At 37.3% G+C, this 22,007-nt stretch overlaps 1 protein-coding gene and 1 long non-coding RNA gene across 2 annotated transcripts in view; both read left to right on the top strand.

Annotated features, from left to right (window-relative positions):
* LOC139944707 (synaptotagmin-17-like) overlaps window positions 1-2,061 on the top strand; it is a 42,293-nt gene extending 40,232 nt beyond the window's left edge. The window contains exon 5 of the mRNA XM_071941788.1: window positions 1,188-2,061. Coding sequence (XP_071797889.1) covers window positions 1,188-1,318 — 131 coding nt within the window. The 3' untranslated portion in view covers window positions 1,319-2,061. The remainder of the gene's footprint in view (window positions 1-1,187) is intronic.
* Window positions 2,062-8,819: 6,758 nt separating this feature from the next.
* On the top strand, window positions 8,820-14,701 carry LOC139944663 (uncharacterized). The gene is made up of 3 exons (XR_011787005.1): window positions 8,820-8,985; window positions 10,415-10,529; window positions 13,337-14,701. It is a non-coding gene; the product is annotated as an uncharacterized lncRNA (long non-coding RNA).
* Window positions 14,702-22,007: the final 7,306 nt, after the last annotated feature.

Genomic DNA, 22,007 nt, shown 5'->3' with positions numbered 1-22,007 from the left:
GTGTTTTTATTTTCCTAGGACGAACGTGGGCAACTAACATAAAATGTTCCAATTTAAATATAAGGCTATTCAAATTAGAACAAATTTGACAGTTACTTAAATTGGAACATTTTATGTTAATTGCCCACGTTCGTCCTAGGAAAAAAATTACGCCTCCTGCCCAGGTTAATTTCCCGTATTATGGGGGTCTGAATCCCCGGGGGCGGAAGTCCCTGCTACACCGGCCGGTGTGTGTAAACCCAAAATGTCGGGCCTTTGGTGTTAGATATTTTACAAATCTATTGATTATGATATTTTAAGAAAGCACCCACAAAATATTACCGAAGGTGATCACCCTTATTAGAAATTAAAAAACTTAAAGTATGTATAAAGAAAACTTAAAGAATGTACACTTTCGACTGAAATGTCATACAGATTCGGTCAATACGCAATTACTATGCAACCCTAACGGCAGCCATGGCCACAGGGAAGTTCACAATCCATACAGCCAGTCCAAGTAGTGACGTCATTGTTGGTAATCAGATATTGTTGTGCAGCGTACAGTGATTGGGGTTTGAGATATATGACCAAAGGATTTGACTATGAGGCAATATATACGGCTTGTGCTGATTGTCTTGGTGGCGGGTCTGTTTGTGCAATTCAGCAGAGCATATTGTGTTTCAAGCATTCAGAGATAATCTATACTGTACGTGGGACAGGGTTTGTACAGGGTTTGCTGGATGGATCAGTCTCCGTAACGTCTGCAAGATGCACTGGCTCTAGTTTAGTTTACTTTCACATAAATTGGAATGAATTATACAAGAAAAGGGTGGTTTTTTTTCAACACGTTTATTCAACTAACGTGTTCTGCTGCGTGTATAAGAATGGTAAATCAGACAGAAAGTTGAATATATGGCGACTTCTTACCATAAAATATGTATATAAAGGGCAGTAAGTCTTAAACCACAAAAAACGTACTTAAAAGTGTTTTAGAAATAAGAATTAGTGTTCAAACCAATTTTGAATTGATGTAAGTCTGGATAGGCCTAGATTCTGTAATTATACCAGTAAACAATGACGTCACATGAATGAGAGTAGACTGTTTTGTACTTGATTTACCTAATTATAAACTTCCTTCTCCAGGTAAAAAAAAAAACTATTTTTGTTTTTAACTTGCTAATACTTGATGTTTTTTTTTTTTATTTCAGGACCTAGTGAAATAACCCATTGGCAACGCATGGTACATGCCCATCGCTCCCCGGTCGCTCAGTGGCACACTCTACGCACGCGCGAAGAATGTGATGACGTTTTCCCTTCTTCCAATGCGGGTGTATCCTGATTGATGAAAAAAATACTACACCAATATTTCCGAGCAATGAGGATTTTAACAGACGCTTTATTATAGCGCCACCATGTGTTCTCAATTATTCATCTTGATACAAAGGGAACGACTGGAACGGTGTAGACGTTAAAACCAGCCGCAATACTTGATGTGCTCTAAAGATCGACTGTACAACAAGTAATAGAAACGTACGAAAATTGGGTTATACAGATAGACAGCTGTTCGTTGCCGGATATAGGGCATGTCAACTGCTAGAGAAGGAACAGAGGGGCAACACAAATGTTTGAAGTTAACATTCATTGTTTAACTTCAATCATTGTCTTAAGTGATTGTTAATGCTTTTGTCACAACATTGTCATATGCAGAATTGACGGTGATTTGCAGGATAGGAAAATGCAAGAATTGTAGCGGAGAGATATGGTGGTATGTTTATGTTACTTGATTTAGCTTAATGTGATCTGAAGATAAAATGCACGGCTATTGTATCCAATAGGGAATGTTAAATTAGGGTCACTACTATACAATGCATAGCGAGTCTGTGAACCAACTGCAGAAGTGTACTACCCTGACGTCTGCTGGAGAGTATACAGTGCAATATTAGCTCAAAGTATGATGTCATTAATATGTGTATAACGAAACAACTCATTCATAGAACGACCAACTTTAAACTTACCAAAGCAAAGAGTATCATCAAAATGATCTATTGAACAACTGAAATAATATTAAATCCACTATATTCACTTCCGTCCTGTTGCACAATATTAACTTTAAGTGCACAATCTTAAGAACTCGTACAGGATTACTAATTACTAATATTCTAATATAGTAGTCCAATAAAAAGATTGATTTTTAGAACATCATTCTCATTTAAGAACAAATTGTTAACTACATGTATAGATTAAGGTTAGTTGTTGATCATGACGATACAGGAACAACTGACTTTTTTACCAAAGATGCTCTATGGTGCAGTCTAGAACACTTAAATTGTTCTTCTTGTTTTCTTGGTTTATTTGTTTGTTTGTTTGTTTGTTTGTTTGTTTGTTTGTTTGTTTGTTTGTTTGTTTGTTTGTTTGTTTGTTTGTTTGTTTGTTTGTTTGTTTGTTTGTTTGTTTGTTTGTTTGTTTGTTTGTTTGTTTGTTTGTTTGTTTGTTTGTTTGTTTGTTTGTTTGTTTGTTTGTTTGTTTGTTTGTTTGTTTGTTTGTTTGTTTGTTTGTTTGTTTGTTTGTTTGTTTGTTTGTTTGTTTGTTTGTTTGTTTGTTTGTTTGTTTGTTTGTTTGTTTGTTTGTTTGTTTGTTTGTTTGTTTGTTTGTTTGTTTGTTTGTTTGTTTGTTTGTTTGTTTGTTTGTTTGTTTGTTTGTTTGTTTGTTTGTTTGTTTGTTTGTTTGTTTGTTTGTTTGTTTGTTTGTTTGTTTGTTTGTTTGTTTGTTTGTTTGTTTGTTTGTTTGTTTGTTTGTTTGTTTGTTTGTTTGTTTGTTTGTTTGTTTGTTTGTTTGTTTGTTTGTTTGTTTGTTTGTTTGTTTGTTTGTTTGTTTGTTTGTTTGTTTGTTTGTTTGTTTGTTTGTTTGTTTGTTTGTTTGTTTGTTTGTTTGTTTGTTTGTTTGTTTGTTTGTTTGTTTGTTTGTTTGTTTGTTTGTTTGTTTGTTTGTTTGTTTGTTTGTTTGTTTGTTTGTTTGTTTGTTTGTTTGTTTGTTTGTTTGTTTGTTTGTTTGTTTGTTTGTTTGTTTGTTTGTTTGTTTGTTTGTTTGTTTGTTTGTTTGTTTGGTTGGTTGGTTGGTTGGTTGGTTGGTTGGTTTGTTTGTTTGTTTGTTTGTTTGTTTGTTTGTTTGTTTGTTTGTTTGTTTGATGCAAACAATGTGGTAGTGGTCTGACGTTTCGACCCTAGCAGAGTCTTTCTCGAAGGCTATGATTTACTAATTATTTATTCACTGGCACAAAATTTACAAGTATGGCCTAGAGGCCCCCTTTATAAAAAAGAAAGTAACTTTTCACAGTTGAAAGTTTGATATATATTTGATGCCTCTTAGAAAAATTCGGCATATGTGGAGTAGGGGTTTCGTTAGGCCATTAATAATAAGGGGTGTGGCAGGATATTACGCCCCCCCCCCCCCCTGTGTGGCGAACTTTGTACAAACTACTTCTAATAGTGTCCTATTTTTAAACATCCTTTTGTGTTATTTCCGTAAAATCCACAGCGGATCAATTTCCCTGCGACACCGGCTTCAAAATGAACGTCAGAATGTTGTTTTTTGGAGGATGAATAACCGTCACTTTAAATTTCGTCCTTCAAAAGGACCACCATAGACTTTGTTGCTTTCGCCATTGAAGTCCAAATTTCCAAACAGTGCGCCCTCAATAGACTGCTCATGCGAGGGAAGTTTCGCTCAGGGGCCTATACGTTAAAATTTCGGTGACTTTCTCAAATTCATACCACAGCAGTACATACACTTTAATATAGTTCATACAAAAAGTGACGTAAGCTCTAGAAACTCGGAACAAATGTTATTGTCTTTGTTTACCGATTGTGTATTTTTTACAAAGTGGTTTAATTTATTAAAATGTTGCTACTATTGCTCCTTGGTTCTGTTGGTCGCCAGTCTCAAAGTAATAATGACTCAATTTTATTGAATTGTTGTTTGCTTTTATTTATTCTTGAAACGGAAAATTGTGCTCCTGATCAACTTCTATTATTCTCTTTTTTCCCTTCTTTTTTCATTATTTATTTCTGTTATTTTTGTTGGTGTGGTATCCAAAAGGTAAACTACAAAAAAAAACTGTAATTATTTGTTTTCTGTTTGATAGGATATCCGATGTTGTGGCTTGACATAAAGCAAATATTATTTGTGTTGATATAATTGTCAATTTGCACAAAATATTCCAAACCATGCCAATATGAAGTTTTTTTAGCGTGTAATGACCCATTATTCACTGCAACACGACACAAAATAAGGCCGTATCCGAATTGGCACCTACAGCTACGGCTACGACTGTTGGACAGGGTGTTGCGAAGGACGTCCTATACATCGACGCATGATGAAGTGGAAATCTAGCCGTAGTCGTAGCTGTAGCCGCCAACAGGAGACTTTTGGGACGCTTGGTAGCAGCAGACTTACCAGGTAAAATCCATTGTTCTCGGTAATGTGCGCATGCCCAGAACTACGTAAATAATGACAACTTACCTGGTTGGTCTGCTGCCACCTAGCGTTCCAAAAGTCTCCCATTCGGACACGGTCTAACACACACACAGCGTTAGTCTTGGAACAAGCGTATAGAAGGGCCCTCTTTTAGGGTCATGAGATTGGTTTAACCAAAGAGCAAGTTTAACTATTGTTAACGCTCACAGGGAACTTATTACTATGGTATTATTTGTAGCTACTGTTGTTGTAACAAGTTTAACATGCACCTTACAGACATTTTGTAATCAAGATATATAGACCCCCAAGTTAACAACCCTTAACCTATATGAGTATGTTATTGGAACAAAATGGTCAAAGACGTATAATATTATATAAATGTAAAAAATTATGATATTAATTTCCTATTTAAAAACAAAACAGTTGATTGATGTAGATATAATGATGTTTGTATCCAGCATTCGAAACTATAAAATGGACACGTTGCATTGGAACTGGAAGATTTTGAAATAATGATCGACACAAGTGATTACACATTATTGTAGCTTTCCTTTACTTCATTAGATAAAGTCCTAATAGTTATTTATAGAACAAACATTTTTACTAACCAAACTAGCAGAGCGTGTTGATTCATGTGTGCGGATCGCTATAATCTGCTTTTCAAACAAATTTACAGCTCTGTTCATTTCTTAATACACAATGGTCAAGTGTGGTTGTGCAGTGACGTACTTACGGCATGCGCAAAGAGGTTGAGTGTAAACGCCTCTTGTCATGTCATGTCAGGGCGCTTAAAGGCACTGGACACCTTTGGTAACTGTCAAGAAGACCAGTCGTCTCACTTGGTGTATCTCAACATATGCATAAAATAGCAAACCTGTGAAAATTTGAGCTGAATATTGGTCGTTGGGAGATAATAATTAAAGAAAAAACACCCTTGTCGCACCATGGTCACACGAAGTTGTGTGCTTTCAGATGTTGATTTCGAGACCTCAAAAGGTGCTTGATTGAGGTCTCTAAATCAATATTTGAGTGAGAAATTACTTCATACTAAAAAACTACGTTATATTGCTTCAGAGGGAGCTGTTTCTCACAATGTTTTATACTATCAGTAGCTCTCCATTGCTCGTGACCAAGTAAATTTGTATGCTAACAAAATTGTTTCGAGTAATTTACCAATATTGCCCGCCGCATTTAAAACACGTTATCATTTTCCGCTTCTGTCTTGTCCACTCTGCGCTGAGCTACGAAAACGGCTGTTGGTAACCAGCGATGCGACCATACCCTGTACGTTAGTTTCAATGTAAATTTTCTAACGTACGCTTTTTATAAACCAAATAAGCCAAATTCAATGCAACGTGTCCCTTTCTTTAAAGGGACACGTTGCCATTTTGTGGAGTCACAGTTTTGACTCAACAAAATGGCCGACCGTGTAATAGTTCGCAAAGTAAAACGAAAACCGTGCAACTTCGAGACATATTTCTTTGGGTCATTGTTTTTCAAACCATATGCAAACGATTTCAAATGCTTTTTTAGACCAACTCGCCCGATCCAAGGCAACGTGTCCCTTTAGGTCAGACAGTATGTAAGCTGTTGGATGAGTATTCACCGGTTATTATGCATAAGTATGAATGTGTTATGAGCTACGGGTTTGTTAATAAATTAATTGTAAATCACTGTCCATTTTTATTGGCTTCGTGCAAATTGAGATTATTTTTGCTAAAAACCAGAGTTGAATATTTGTCGATTGTACTTAAAATATGTATATGAAGGGCAGCAAGTCTTAAACCACAAAAAACGTACTTAAAAGTGTTTTAGAAATAAGAATTAGTGTTCAAACCAAGTTTTGAATTGATGTAAGTCTGGATAGGCCAAGATATTGTAATTATACCGTGTTTAATACCTCCCTGTTCAATAACAACAATAAAAAGGCTTTGTCAAAAAGGGAAAAAACTCATATCAAATGGAAACAGTGTGGAGTGTTCTGTATTACAGTGGCTGACATTTCAAGGAGAGACAGATGATGGAATTGAGTACGTGCTTGGCAACAGACAAACACAGGATAGAGTAAAATGGATAATTGGTGACTAGGCTTTGCTCCAGCATGGCAGTGAAATCGGCTAGGCAGGCAGTCAGACAGACGGACAGACAGACAGATTGCCTTTATCAATTATTCCTCTAAGTTTGTCTTAGACTGCACCAAGCAAAGAGCACGGCCGTCCCGGACCCACGGTCGTTAAGGCGCGCTCGCATGAACCATCTTTGAAAGATTTGCCCCCCCCCCCCCCTGATGGTTTGGTCAGGACCCGCGCTTGAAAGTAACGACGTCCGTGTAAAACAATCATAACAACACTTGAAATCGAAAAGAACATTTCGAATTAACATATCAGAATAAAATCAGCAACTTACTTCAATTATTATACGCCACTCTCTCAATTTTGAAGACTTTCATATTGGAGGAAACCCATCTGCAATTCAAGTAAATCTACAGGATACCGTACTTGTCTGACCAAAGATAATTATGCAAAGATGACGTCTGTTAGCTCAGTATAACTTTATCCGACAGGCCAAATGGAAGATGAGGCAGGCCTATCAGCTATACAAATATTCTAGGCCTAATCACCTTAGCCTTCATTGTGTTGCACATTCCGAATTAGCTCATGCGAGACATCCATCCACATACTTCGGATGAGTTTAGGTGGGTCAACGGCCTTCTAAGCCCCTCTGAAAGATTCATTGAAAAATACTTCTGCTAACTTTACTGAAACAGCATATCTTTGGACTGACCCCTCAGAGGCAAGCCAAGATGCTATTCTATGTTGAATAGTTATCACCTACGAATTGCGATTGGATAATGAATATTTGCTCGATCGTCCTCGATCGTCCCTCGACCTCTCCCCCCGTACCAATATCTTACGTGAATTCGCCCCGAAATTCCGATTGGATAGTGAATATTTCATCTCGGTCTCTACCATCGGTCGTCCTCGGTCGGCCCTTTCCTACCAATATATCACGAATATTATTACGAATGCTGACCAACGCTTGCCAATAATATGCCTTTACGAACGTTGCCAACACTAATTTTACGCACGCTTTACCAACGTCCATGGCTTACCAATGCTTACGAAAATTTACTGCGAATGACCGTCTTCACAACATTAGCTGAAATTTTGAAAGCACCCAAGTTGACCGATCTTCGTAAGGAGGTGGAAAATAACTTGTGAACGTTCCGAATTGGTTAACAACGCATACGAAGACCTGGCGAATGTTGCGAAGTTTGAGCAATATTGTCAAACACATTCGCCATGTGAGAGCAGCATAAACTGACCGGTTGTCTTTTTCAATAATTTTAGTGATGAGAAGACGGGACATGTTTTCATGAGATCTGCATGATTGCAAGGTCTCTGAGACGATGGTGGTATGGGTATTTGAGGCCTGGCATAAGGCGCTATATAAATACTCTTTATTATTATTATTTTTATTTTCATTGGCTTAAAGGCAGTGGACACTATTGGTAATTACTCAAAAAAATTATTAGGATAACACTTTTCTTGGTGACGAGTCATGGGGAGAGGTTGATGATATAAAACATTGTGAGGAACGGCTCCCTTTGAAGTGCCATAGTTTTCGCGAAAGAAGTAGTTTTCACGAATAGGCACGCCTATCTCTTCACGAACTAAACGGGAATGGTTTTTGGTCGTTCCTTATTCATGAGACAGAATCCAGGGACTTTGTCTGGGTTGGATAGGTTTGAAATAATAATAATAATAATAATAATAGATGTTAAATTTGCATCGGGGATAAAGAATATTAATTTTGGTTTTTACCCATACACCGATGTGTGGTAGCACTGTATACTCAGTACTTTCCCGAGTCCTGTGAAAACATATCACAGGCATGTTACTCGGGTGGGATTCGATAGGTTTGATTTGTTAAGGTTCAAAAGTCGCCTACGACATTCTCAGTGCTAATAGTGTTCATAGGTTTTGGAGGTACGTCGGCCGGTCGACCACGTCAGAGCCAATGAAGAGCTCTCCCTTGGCAGCTACACCCACAATTTACATACACAACGAACGTTGCAGAGGTTTCCTTTATTCATTACAGCAGGGTGAATATTCATGTGTCGGCCTCTGTGATGACGAAACCCCCGGTGTGCTCGTGGCATACCAAGTAACACAAACAGTGCAGGACTGTCTCAACTCACATTGGCTGTTCACTTGGTATGTCACGAGCACACAGTCTATTCATTCGCCTTTAAATAGCGCGGGTAAGATTCAGGTGTTTCGTCATCGCAGAGGCCGATACATGAATATTCACCCTGCTGTAGTGAATTGGGGGTGTAGCTGCCCAGCAGGGAGAGCTGTTCATTGGCTCTGACGTGGTCGACCGGCCGACGTACCTCCAAAACATATGAACACTAATTCAACGTCTAAAGGTTTCATATGTAAGTCAGCCAGCGCCGAGTAAGACGTCAAATCTGCCAGATCGAGAGACGCTATTTCACCAGGGTTACATAAAACTTCCATCAATTTCAAGGTATGTTTTCATTTTGATAATTTCCTCTTGATCCTTTAATGTTTTATTTAATTGAGTTTGTTGGTTGATTATGAGGGTTCGACTGCTACGTCCTGCTCACTATCAAAACGATGCTTAATGGACACGATACGTTTGCAAACTGATTCTTGTTTAAATCTGAAATATTTCTCGAGTTGATTTGTCAGCATCAATAATCCTTTATATTCATTACGTCTTATCTCGTTGTAGCAACATCATAAAAGTTTTCATATCCTGCCACCAATGTTTTACTAATTTATTTTTAAGTGACACAAATATCTAAAATTGCACTAATTAGATACTACTTTATTTCATAACGAACACAGACGTAGAGGCACAAAACGGACCATTTTTCTTCATCTCTTCAAGGTTTCGTTCGTCATAAATATTTCGAACAAAAATACTTGCAAGTGAATTTTGTAGAAGTAAAGATGTCTATTTAACCATTTATGGTATACCCAAGAATTGTCATTGATATCCTAAAACCAGGCAAATAAAGCTGAGTGAGTAGACCACTAACCATGGAGGTAGCCATGCACTAACCAAAGTCTACCCAAACCCTGAAAAGCTTGCAATCGAAATTACTTTTTTTTTATCAATCTGATTTTTTGTTTTATCTTTGCAGGGAGATGAGGTTAAAAAAACACATACTTTAACCCGACTTTAACAAACCGACATTTGAAAAAATACGTCTTTAGGTTTCATAAAGCTTTTGGTTTTTACATTAATTTTTACATTTTACATTTACATTCAAGCCATGAATGAACCGAAGCATACCCCTACACAAGGTTTTTATGTAATTTGTTTAAATGATTTGCAATTCTCATGTGTTTTTTTACGAGATTAATTATTTTATTAAGAATTCATTGAATTGAAAATATGGCCATATACTGCATATCTCCTTCCACTTTGAAGTTTATTGCCAGAAAGTTCCGAAAACCAAATCGTCTGTGAATCGATGCGAGAAAGCATCCAGTGACTTTATTCTTTTTTGGATGTGCTTTAGATCTTGACGCTAAAACTAAGTATTGTAAAAAGTCGCCTCATACTGACAGTTTAACATTCCTTCTTAACAAATATATTGTCTCGTTGGAATTTCCTCGAGAATTGGCTTAATTTAGTGGATTTTCTCTGGCCAAGCTTCATAGACAGAAAAGTTAATTGAATTGTTACATGTAGAAGTGACCGACCACGTCAGTACTTCAAACTGGCGATATAATGATGTTGGAAGAAACAGTGTGTGATACTGTAATCAAATTGAAACTTTTAAATCAGCCGTTCTCTACCTGTATGGTATTATAGACTATTGGATTTTAAGATTGGTTAACATTGTACTACCGTCCCCATTTTGTAAAGGCATACATATATAGGAAACGTTGTATTTATATAACTTGGGATGGTTTCGTTTCAGATGATTTACAAGTTGATGCTGGTTTTGACCATGGTGTCCATGACAACAGCTTTCTGGGACATGGGTCCAGCTGACCCATTTGATTGTCCGAAATTGTACAGTTGGTCGTTTTCGCGTAAGTACACAACTTTTGGTCTCGATCCGCACATGAAAGTCACGACGGAAGTGCAAAACAATCATAACGACTTTAGAAATGTGAAGAGAACATTTCGGAGAAACACATCAGGGGGAAAAATCACACATTTACTTAATTAATATACACCAGTATTTCAATTACAATGAGTTTCCATAATGGTGGAAGGTCTTGTATCTGCACTTCAGGTAGTAACCATTACAAAGAAGAATGGTGCTTGTTCAGACAGAATGGTGCTTAAAGCTCATACATAATGGCGCTTATAGTTCTACAGAATTGTGCTTATAGTTAACAAAGATTGGTGATTATAGTTAATACAAAATGGTGATTAGAGTTCATATGGAATGGTGACTATAGTTAACACAGAATGGTGATTATAGTTCCATACAGATAGTTCATACAGAACGGTGATTATAGTTAATACGGAATGGTGATTATAGTTAAATTTTTACAGAATGGTGATTATAGTTAATACAGAATGGTGATTATAGTTAACTTTATACAGAATGGTGATTATATACAAATATAACATTGTTTAAGGGTGACTAGTCGATATTAGCTCCCCGAGGTATTGGAAGTTGACAAACTAGTTCCCGAGGCGAAGCCGAGGGAACTAGTTTGTCAACTTCCAAAACCGAGGGGAGCTCATCGACTAGTCACCCGAAATAAATCATGTTACATTTGTTTTACTATACTTCATACATATTCAGCTACCGGAACATGAGTTTTGAGCAAGATGATAACTGTGAAATAAAAGACACATGATTTAGTTTGTTCATGAGTTGGATGTCGCTAGAGAGAGCGCTGTTCGTGCGTATGTACAAAGCAGTACGACGATCGTAAAGCGCATGACAAGTAGAATAGCACCCGGGGATGACGTCGCACAATGGTAATGCGCATGACAAGTAGAATAGCTCCCGGGGAGCTATTACTTGTCACGCGCATTAACACTTGCGTGAATAGGTTTCAGGTTTCAGGTTTCAGGTATATTTTTCATACCATGTGTACATGTGCAATGTAAGGGAAAAACTAAATAAAGAACTTTATAACAGTATGGGAAGGTCGCAGACATAAAGCCTAGGCTTGTACAGGGTCTGGCCTCTACAAAAAGAACACATATAAATAGTTAGATACAATCATGAGTTTTTGAAAATAGATAAATAAGCAATATTGAATATGAAGTTTATTTATTGAATAATTTAATTTAATAATTATTCATAACCTGACAAGAAATTAAATTTAAAAGAAAAATAACCATCTAATACTTAACAATTTTATTAATATTTAATCATTATGGCAATTTAAGTAAGTGCTTCTTACAAATTCTAATTGAAGTTAGTGGGCATGAAGATCGAATTTTATTCCAAAGAAGAGAACCTGATATCTTACAGTTGAAAGGTGATGAGTTGCCCTAACTTTACTTAGATGTTTATCTGAAGCCCTAGTGTTGTAGGTATGAATGTCAGTGTTCCTTACAAACAGATTTCTAATATTCAACAGTAGAGATACATTTTTTTCAAAGTTATACATTAAAGGCAGTGGACACTTTTGGTAATTACTCAAAATAATTATTAGCATTAAACCTTTCTTGGTGACGAGTAATGGGGAGAGGTTTATGGTATAAAACATTGTGAGAAACGGCTCCCTCTGAAGTGCCATAGTTTTCGAGAATTTGATTTTGAGACCTCAAGTTTAGAACTTGAGGTCTCGAAATCAACCATCTAAACGCACACAACTTCGTGTGATAAGGGTGTTTTTTCTTTCATTCTTATCTTGCAAGTTCGATGACCGATTGAGCTCAAATTTTCACAGGTTTGTTATTTTATGCATATGTTGAGATACACCAACAGTAAAGGCTAGTCTTTGACAATTACCAATAGTGTCCACTGCCTTTAAACCACATGTGGTATTTATAGAGATCAAATACAGATTAGGTGTTGAATTTGACGAAAAGCGGTCCAGAGTGATCTCTGGGGCCAGACCCATTAATCAATCTTAAGGATTTCTTTTGTACAACAAACAACTTATCAAGGAATGTTTTGTGGGTGTTACCCCAGGCAAGTATACAATACTGTAGACATGATAATGTATTATAAATGGAAAGCAAAAAATAAGAAGGAACATAATGTTTAAGCTTTCTAATGATGCCAAGGTTGCGGGAAATTAATGTGAGAACTTTCTGACAATGATTTTTCCATGTAAGGTTATCGTCACTGACGACACCCAAGAATGTACATGAATTTACCTGTTCAATAACATTATTATTGAGGCGAATATTTACGTTTTTATCTACAGATTTATTTGTAAAAACCATCGCATGTGTTTTCTTTAAGTTCAAGGATAATCTATTACACGTAAACCACTCACAAACGTAACCTAATTCAGTATTAATAAGGGTAACTGCGTCTTTTAATTTTTTTCCACTATAGAAAATGTTTGTATCATCTGCACATAGGATAAATTTCAGAAGTTGGGTAGAATTACAGATGTCATTAACATAAATAAGAAATACTCACGTGCGCGCTTTGTAATTAGCAAAATTAACACTTGGCACGTGATGATGAATGGACCAATGAGAATTCGACTCTCAGTCTTGAATATGTATGAGGTATAGTAATAGTTCGTACACAATGGTGCTTTGTTAACAAGTGCCTTCACAGAATAAGAAATTCAGACTCGCTGCACGTCAGATTCTTTTCAGTTGGCATCTCGACACGCATCGTTTGATTGTCTCTCTTTGGTTTACGGTTTATTAACGATGTTGATTTTTCTGTTTGTTTGATCCGCAGGATACAGTATTTGTCTGACAAAAGACAAATATGAGAAAACTGATTCGGCGTCTGCCCAAACCTACTGTAAAAGTATTGGTTTGTCGCTCTGTTCCCTGGGCCAGATGACTAACGCTTGGCTGAAAAACTACTATGACCCACGCTGGGGCATGTACGACAAGACGGGTCGTGATGCCAGAGTTACTCCTTGCGAAGAAAAGTACATAAAGGCCGGTGAATGTTACTCCACCGGTAGGATTTTGTTCAAAACTGTCATGATGATCCCGAACACTCCCCGTCCTAGCGCTAAGCTACCCGCTTACTGCTGTAAATAGTCAAATAGATAAACTAACAGTAAAAACAAAACCATAACATTATTCGGTTGAGTGTTCAGGCTATATAACGCCAAACAATTAGGCCCTATTGTTCCTCTACTCATTTTGCCATTTTAAACCCTACAACAGTTCTATCGATGCAACATGCATGGGGCCCATTTAGCAGTATTATCTACTTTTAAGTAGGTACTTGGAATAAACTAACAAAATATCATTATATTGACTACTTCGACGCAAATCAAACGAGTATTTCAGCATAACGTATAAAATATAAAGAAAGTATGGGGATAAAACCATGAGGCCTATTGTTAACCAGATATTAATTGGAAAGCCACTACCCCCGAAATGTCTTTGTTTTAATATTCCTCAGCTTCTCCAAACTGCATCAGGGTTATTTAATTTCGGATCGTTTCTTTTGAAACAGCGCCAACAATGTTTGATGATAAACCAGTTGTGTACATTTAAAAAAAAACACACACAATTGCTAGTTACGCACAAAAGGGACACCATAGTGAATAGTGTAGGTCATTATTAGAAAATACATGTTTTCACATAAAACAAACAACAACAACAACAACAACAAAAACAACAAATATAGAAAACACAAAACCATATAAGTTTCTACAAACCTTGAAGCCATGCCTGGTCCAAGCTGTTGGATTAAAAGAGCATGACTTCTTCATCCAATCCTGGATGCATCTGAGTGATATGCAAAATTATTTAAACGTACTGGACTATTGTCTTATTCACCTTGTTTATCAATCAACAAAATCGATTGGATTACAAAAGTAAATAAAAACTTTAAGGACTAATAACATTTTGTTATATTTAGTTTATTTATTAATCAATATAACCATGCGATGTCAGCCAGTTTCAAGCTTATCAATTAGATACTAAACTCTGATATTCAGTACAAAGTATTTCTGCCTTGAATCTTTGACCAAATCTGATTATCTAATTTCTATTTTTCTACTTACAATGTATTTTATAGAACCAATCGTAGTTTAGTAATGCATGAATAAAATCAACAAAATGTGTTCTGATGTTGGTACTTTTTGTGTTTTGTTTGATATTCAATCATGCGAACTGTTTTTATAGTAAATATGAACTGCTGCCTTTTAAACCTCAACGCAACCTCCAGTCTTTAATATCCTTTGGATGAGTGTGAGTTGTCAACAACCTCCAAGCACTATTATAAAGATTGCTTTACAACGATTTCGAAGATTAGATGAGGCTAGAAGCTAAACCCATTGTACTCATTCAATCTTTCTCTATGTGGAATTAAATAGTTCTGACATTTCAAAATAGTTCATGCGAGACCGAATCTGGGGACCATAGTCTATTATGTCCTTTGGATGTGATTTGGATGTGTTTGAGTGGTCATCAACCACTATTGACCCTGTCTTTATCGGCAAGGATGAATACAGGTCCCTGCTGGCTGATCCAGTGATTCCATTGGATACAATGATATTAGATGAAGGTGCGTCCATAATGCCCACAACAGTACACTGATGTCACGTCCACAATAGAATTTGACTGCGTATCAATGGATGCGTTCGTTTAGTTGAATTCAATATGGCAATATAATATACTTCATATCCTCCTTCCACTTTGAAGTTTAAACATGAAAGCTCATTATTGCCCCCAAAAGTTTCAACTACCCAGAAGAGAAATTTGACTCCCATAAATGGCCGACCGTGTTAGTCGACGAGGTAAAAGGAAAACCGTGCAATTTCGAGGTATGTCTGTGTGGTTCATTGTATACTTCTTTTACAACATCTTTCTAACCTATGTATTTGATAACAAACGGTTACAAACCCTTTTATAAAGACCAACTCGACCGATCCAAGGCAATGTGTTCCTTTAAACATGAAACTTGTTCTGAAACGATTAACGTAAAAACAGATACAAGTCTGCAAGACGTATATGTATGTTAATAGTCTCATATCCATGCAGTTTACCCAGCGGTTTTATTAACCATCAACTTTTGTTAGAGACGATCCTCATAAAAGTTGAATCTAATGCAATTTATTATTCTGCCTGGAAGTGAAAAAGGACCAACCATTTCAGATTGTGTCCATATACTCTGGTGAAAGAAATTGATGATTTTATCAAATAAAATTTCTAAATGGTATTCTTAGATCATTGACCCCCAGATGGCCGAGTGATATAACGGTGAATAAAAACCAACAGTTTAATTATTAGAGGTTTACAACTCTTGGTTGTAGTGAAAAAGATCTGACATTCACATAAACAACATCAACTGACTGTGTAGACCAATTCAACCGTAACTAGATACGTTCTTAATCTGAACAAACGGATGTCCACTTATTCTCGTTGTGATTTGGAAATCCCTCAACACAGATTATATAACCAAATCGTCTGTGTTTCGATGCGAGGAAGCACTCCAGGGACTTTAGTACCCTTTGTTAGATGAGCTTTTTAAGATTACTCTAAATAATTCTGAGAATTATGCAACATTGCACAATGTTAATTGATGGACATCCACAACACAGATTATACCAAATCGTCTGTGATTCAACGCGAGGAAGCACCCAGGGACATTGAACACGTTGCCTTGGATCGGTCGAGTTGGTCTTTGAAAAGCGTGTTGAACCGTTTGTTATAAAATTGAAAGATAGGGGGACATCGTTAAAGGAACACGTTGCCTTGGATCGGACGAGTTTGTCCATAAAAAGCGTTTGTTACCCTTTTTTATAAAATGCATATGGTTGGAAAGATGTTTTAAAAGTAGAATACAATGATCCACACAAGTTTGCCTCGAAATTGCGTGGTTTTCCTTTTACTGTAAGAACTAACACGGTCGGCCATTTATGGGAATCAAAAATTTGACTATCCTAAATGGCCGACGGTGTTAGTCGACGAGGTAAAAGGAAAACCGTGCAATTTCGAGGCATGTTTGTGTTGATCATTGTATTTTACTTTTACAACATCTTTCTACCCATATGCATTTTATAAAAAACGGTTACAAACGCTTTTCAAAGACCAACTCGACCGATCCAAGGCAACGTGTTCCTTTAAGCCCGGTTTATTTAAACGTACTGTGGTGGATTTCACAAAGAGTTAGGACTATAGTCTTATCTCGAGTTACTAGTCCTAACTTAGGACTAGCTGTACATTTTTGATATCTCTTAGGACTAGTCCTAAGTTAGGACTAGTCCTTACTCTTTGTGAAATCGACCCCAGGACTATTGTCTTTTTTTACCTTGTTTATCAAACAAAATCGAATAAGCAAATAAAAAGTGTGTGGACCAATAACATTTTGATATTTTAGTTTATTAGTTTCTTCAAAATAACCATTCGATGTCAGTTAATTTCAAGCTTTTAGTTATTGTTCTCTAAACTCTTATATTCAGTACAAAGTAACTCTTTGTGGAATCTTTGTCACAATCTAGTGGATTCTCTTTCTTGCATTGTCGTTTTTTCTGCTTACAATACATTTTCTTGTACCCTTTGTAGTTTAGTGATGCATAAACAAAATCGACAAGTTTGTTCTTATGTTGGTACTTATTGTGGTTTGCTTTAAAATTCAAGCGTACGGCTGTTTTAAAACTCTTTTGCAATTAAAGGATAGTCTTGGCGGGGTAGTTAAGTTGAACTGCTGACTTTTAAACCTCAGCGCAACCTCTAGTCTTTAATGTCCTTCGGATGAGTTTGAGTTGTCAACAACCTCTAACCACCATAGAAAGATTGCTGACTAAACCGATTTCGACTGAACAAAAGGAGGATAAAAGACAATGTTAAGCTAAACCCATTGCACTCATTCAATCTATCTCAGTGTGGGGGGAGAGTTCCCTTTCAAAATAGTTCATGCGAGACAGAATCTAGGGACAATAATGTCCTTTGGGTGAGTTTGATTTGTACTAAACCTATTTTAAAGAGTTCTCCTTTAAAGGTATCTCGTTGTCCAGTTCTGGACGTTCTTTATTCAAGTAGGGAGCTTTCGTATCACGACGGCCGGAGGAGCGAGGAGACGGCGAATAATTTCAAGCGTATTTTTTTTTTCAGGGAATATAATAATAATATCGAAGTCTTACACTGTAAAAAAATTGGGTTAAAAAAATGCCCAACTTTTTACCCATTTAAGGGCGAATAGTGACCTCCTCCAATTTTTGGGCAAAGTATTACCCATCAAAGTTGGGCGCTCTGACTGCCAAATAATTGGGTAATATTTCATCATCAATAGTTGGGTATATTTTGGTAACCAACAGTTGGGTAATTCTTTGTTTACCCATTTTCTGGAAATTGAATAATTATCAATTACCCACTTATTGGGCGATGATTTTATTCATGATCTAGTTAAAATGTTTAACCATTTCCGGTGTTATCCAACAAAGTGGTGAATGTTTTTAACCCTTTGATTTACAGTATCTCCTGTGATACGTCATACAACCAGGCATATAAAATATATATTTTCCACGATGGCAAACGGTGGTGAGTTGTGACCTTGGCATCTCTCTCAAAATCGTGAGGGTGCTCAGTAATTTGTAGATGCTTTGGAAGGTTAGTTTTTAACTAAATAAAGTTTGTTTCCTGTTCAGTTGTTGTACACAGTCGTGACAGTTGCAGCGCAAGCAATGCAGTGATAGTTCCATGCATGTATTTCATACACAAAGCAACACAACAACCACGCATACACGCCACAACCGGCGTTGCACATAATGGCATGATAAAACTGAAACCATCACAGTAGTGTCAATGTGTTGCTCGCTCTGCAATTGTCACGACTATATGTACGACTGACTAGAAAACACAACTTCATATTTAGTTAAAAACTCACCTTCAAACTGGATCTATATCCACTGGACAACCCCGCTCGTCACAGCCACTCCTCCACTCGCCATGTTGGAAAATATCTTTGTTCTACTGTTTAATGCCCAACTTTTTGGCAACTCTTTAATCGTAGTGCGCATGATCGGACGATTTTGACCAACTAATGTGCATAATTTTAACCAACAATCGAGATTAATTAAAATTACCAAAAAGTTGCCCAATAAATAAGCAAAAGTGTAACCAACAGTTATGATGAATTCAGATTACGAAATATTTTCCCAACACTTGCCCAACTTTTGTTCCGCTTTTTAAACAAAGAATGGGCAAACAAAATGTTTGCCCAACAAGACCAATTATTTGTTTTGTTGGGCAATTATCGACCAATAATTGTTGAAGTTACTTTGCCCAACAAATGATTTGACCAACGTTTTTGCAGTGTATACAGCGCACATCTACCAAACATACCCAAGGTCTTTTGTTTCTTATTCAATCATACGATTGTTTTAAATCTGTATTGCATGTAAAGGTATACCTTTTAGTAACAATTTCATGCCTCGATATGTTAGGCTGATTACTGGGCATGTTTTAATAATATTATTTGTTGATTGAAATATAATTATTTGGCGACAACATCCAACAAAAAAAGAAACGCATACGACGGGGTTTTAAAAATTAAATTGCCGACTTTTAAACTTCAGCGCAACTCAGCTTGAAGAGTTCCTGTCATATTTCCGTATAATGTGCCATAATTTCACCGGACCCTATAGCGGGCCCGGACCACATGCCGTAAAGGTTTCATCTAGAATTGAATTTGTCTTCATAAGCGACGAGCGTGATTCGGGGTAGACTTGACTCAAGTCCCAATCCCGTGAAAATCTCAGAAAACTATTGTTTTGTGATGTTCTGCATTCCCCAACCTGTTCTTGGGACCACAATAGCTACATTTTGACGGCGGTGAGTATGCTTTATAGGGACCTCCTGCACGACAACGGGACTTGAGTCAAGTCTAGATTCTGGGTTGAGGGATGCATTTTTGCTAGGTTGGCTTATCGACTGGACTAAGTTTAAAGTTACCTGGAAGTGGTATTTTTTCAAAATAAAGCTTTTGTCACTAATATATGTGTTTTGATGAGTGGAATGTGAATAAACAGTTAACTAAGGTTTTAAAAAACCAGTTCTTATGTTATTTACAAATTTAAGAGTAGACCCCGACCCGAGAGGGCGCTGTTCTTGACGTCAATCGAGGCAGACTTTGCCTGTAATGCGTAGAGTAAACACAATTGCAAAGTACATGTACGGACCAAGTCGTGAGTTTGTACGTTTCAAAAAAAAAAACACTTTTTGAAATGTACCAATGTATAACCGGGTCAGCCCCATACCCAGTGCCCTGCTTGTGAAGTGGGTCACTTGGGGGCGACCCGAGGTGCATGACGCTCTTGTCAGCAGGGGCTCGCCCGATGGATGCGCTTAAAAGTCACGTGCTGGTTTTAGATGAAAACAAAAATGGCTAATGGCTGCCCCAATGACAAAACCCGCGTATGTACGCCCGGCCGATTTAGGTATTTAATTTTATAACACCCTTTCAAGTATTCTGCCTGCTCGTTGGTTTAGAGCGCGTCACATGACATGTCTTAGTTTTGCTAGACGACGGCCGTGTGATAGGGCGTCGGTTTGCCGTGCGCTAGTCCGAAGACTAGCACACGGCGTGCAATACCCAGACGTCCGTTGCGTGTACGAGGATGATAAATTAATAGTCTGTTACCATTTCGGATTGCACGACACTACATGCAGCACAGTAAAAGTTTTTGCAATCTGTATTCGCGTCGTCCGTGGATTGTAGCATTCAGGTCTGTAACTTAATAATAATAGTACAGTATTTAGAGAAATGTTTGGGGTGTTATAAAACAAACACTGACTGCTTTTTACTCGTGCAATTGTTAAAAACTAAGACTCCCTCGGTGATCCCCGTAGCGTGATCCGGGGATCACCTCGGGAGTCATAGTTTTAACCATAGCACTCGAAGCAGTCAATATTGGTATACTATGGTTGTTCTCGGGTCGTGTTCTCATCGTTCGGGCGTGCGAACAGCGCACTTGGGCCAAGAAAAGACCGTCCGAACTCGGCCGCGGCCTCTGAAGTAATGTGTTTATGGACAAATATGCTCTCCAGAGAATAAGGAATTTCACGTGTTTCACATAAAATGAAACAAGTTGAACTGAATTGATTTGAATGCGGCCGTATTGAACATCACTTGCAGCTTTTAAATTTTGGAAATGAAGGCTCAAACTTATTACAAAAAAACTTTTTCCGAAATTACTCAGAAAGCTGTTCTGAAGCACAGAAGAAGGAAAACGCTCATAAAAGTTGGGTTCAAAACAACTTTCTTTCCACCTTGAAAGAAAGAACTGTGGTGAAAGAATAGGGTTTTGTATCCGATTATTCGCCTGACATCGCTGACATTTGTACGGCAAGCTTTAATTCGTATAGGTTTGCAACTAAAAGTCAGTCTGAAAACTGATACTCTTTCCGAACGAAAAAGCAATCAGACCAAATCACACCTGGCATTCATTGTGGAGTAGATATCACCCCCCCCCCCCCCAATAAAAAACAAATTAATCGTTTGTGATTCAAAGCGAGGCGGCATCAGGGATTTTATGTCAATATTGTGGAGTGGAAATTTACAACACAGTTTATATAACTAAATCGTCTGTGATTCGATGCGAGACATCATTCAGGGATTTTACCCTTTGTTGGATGAGCTTAAGATCTTGAAAGCTAACACCAAGTATTGTAAAGGGTAATCTCAGGCTGACAGTTTAACATTCCTATTTCAACAATACTGTTCATTTAGCTTCATTATTGTAAAGAGGAAGATTGTCCACTATTATCTCTAGAATGGGAGACTTTTTGAGAGCTCTGCCACTAGAGGGCAGCAGACCTACCAGGTAAGGGTGCTCAACTCCTATAGCAAACAATGGTAAATGCTAAAAATTCAAAAATACTCAAAAAATATTTAGAAGTCTCTCAGCCTCTTGAAAATTAAATCAGATACATTGTCATACAACTAAACTTCAGATTTCTTCTCAATTTTTGGTAGGTCAGCATTTTGGAATTTTTGCTAATTACCCTAGAACTCATGCACACCGCTTGTTTTCCTTGGGGAACTCGTGTCCAGTACGTCCTGTTCCAGAACGGTTTGGTTTATGCTGGCAATGTGTTAAGAAAAACAAAATACAGTTTGGCTAAATCTAAAATACAAAATCAAAAACACTCAAAACACAAGGTATTTGCTGTCAGTGACCGTCACTCATGCTTCTCCTATTCCTAAGTTGTTGACATTATCTGGTGAAGAGCGCCCTCTCTTGGTGATTGGCAGATAGTCCAAAGTTTCCCATTCCACAATAGTTGTTTATTTCTCAACAGGTTGCACATAATCCTCGGTCTTCACACTTCTTGTCATAAAAGCCACCACAAACATTCCCAGGCTTTTACCTCAATGTCCCCAGTACTGACCATTATTTTGTTGACCAGTTAAACCATTTTCTTGGAGATGGGGGTCACTA

This window comes from Asterias amurensis, chromosome 11 (assembly GCF_032118995.1).
Source record: "Asterias amurensis chromosome 11, ASM3211899v1".
In the NCBI taxonomy this organism is placed as follows: domain Eukaryota; kingdom Metazoa; phylum Echinodermata; class Asteroidea; order Forcipulatida; family Asteriidae; genus Asterias; species Asterias amurensis.
This window is presented reverse-complemented; position numbering and strand designations above follow the sequence as displayed.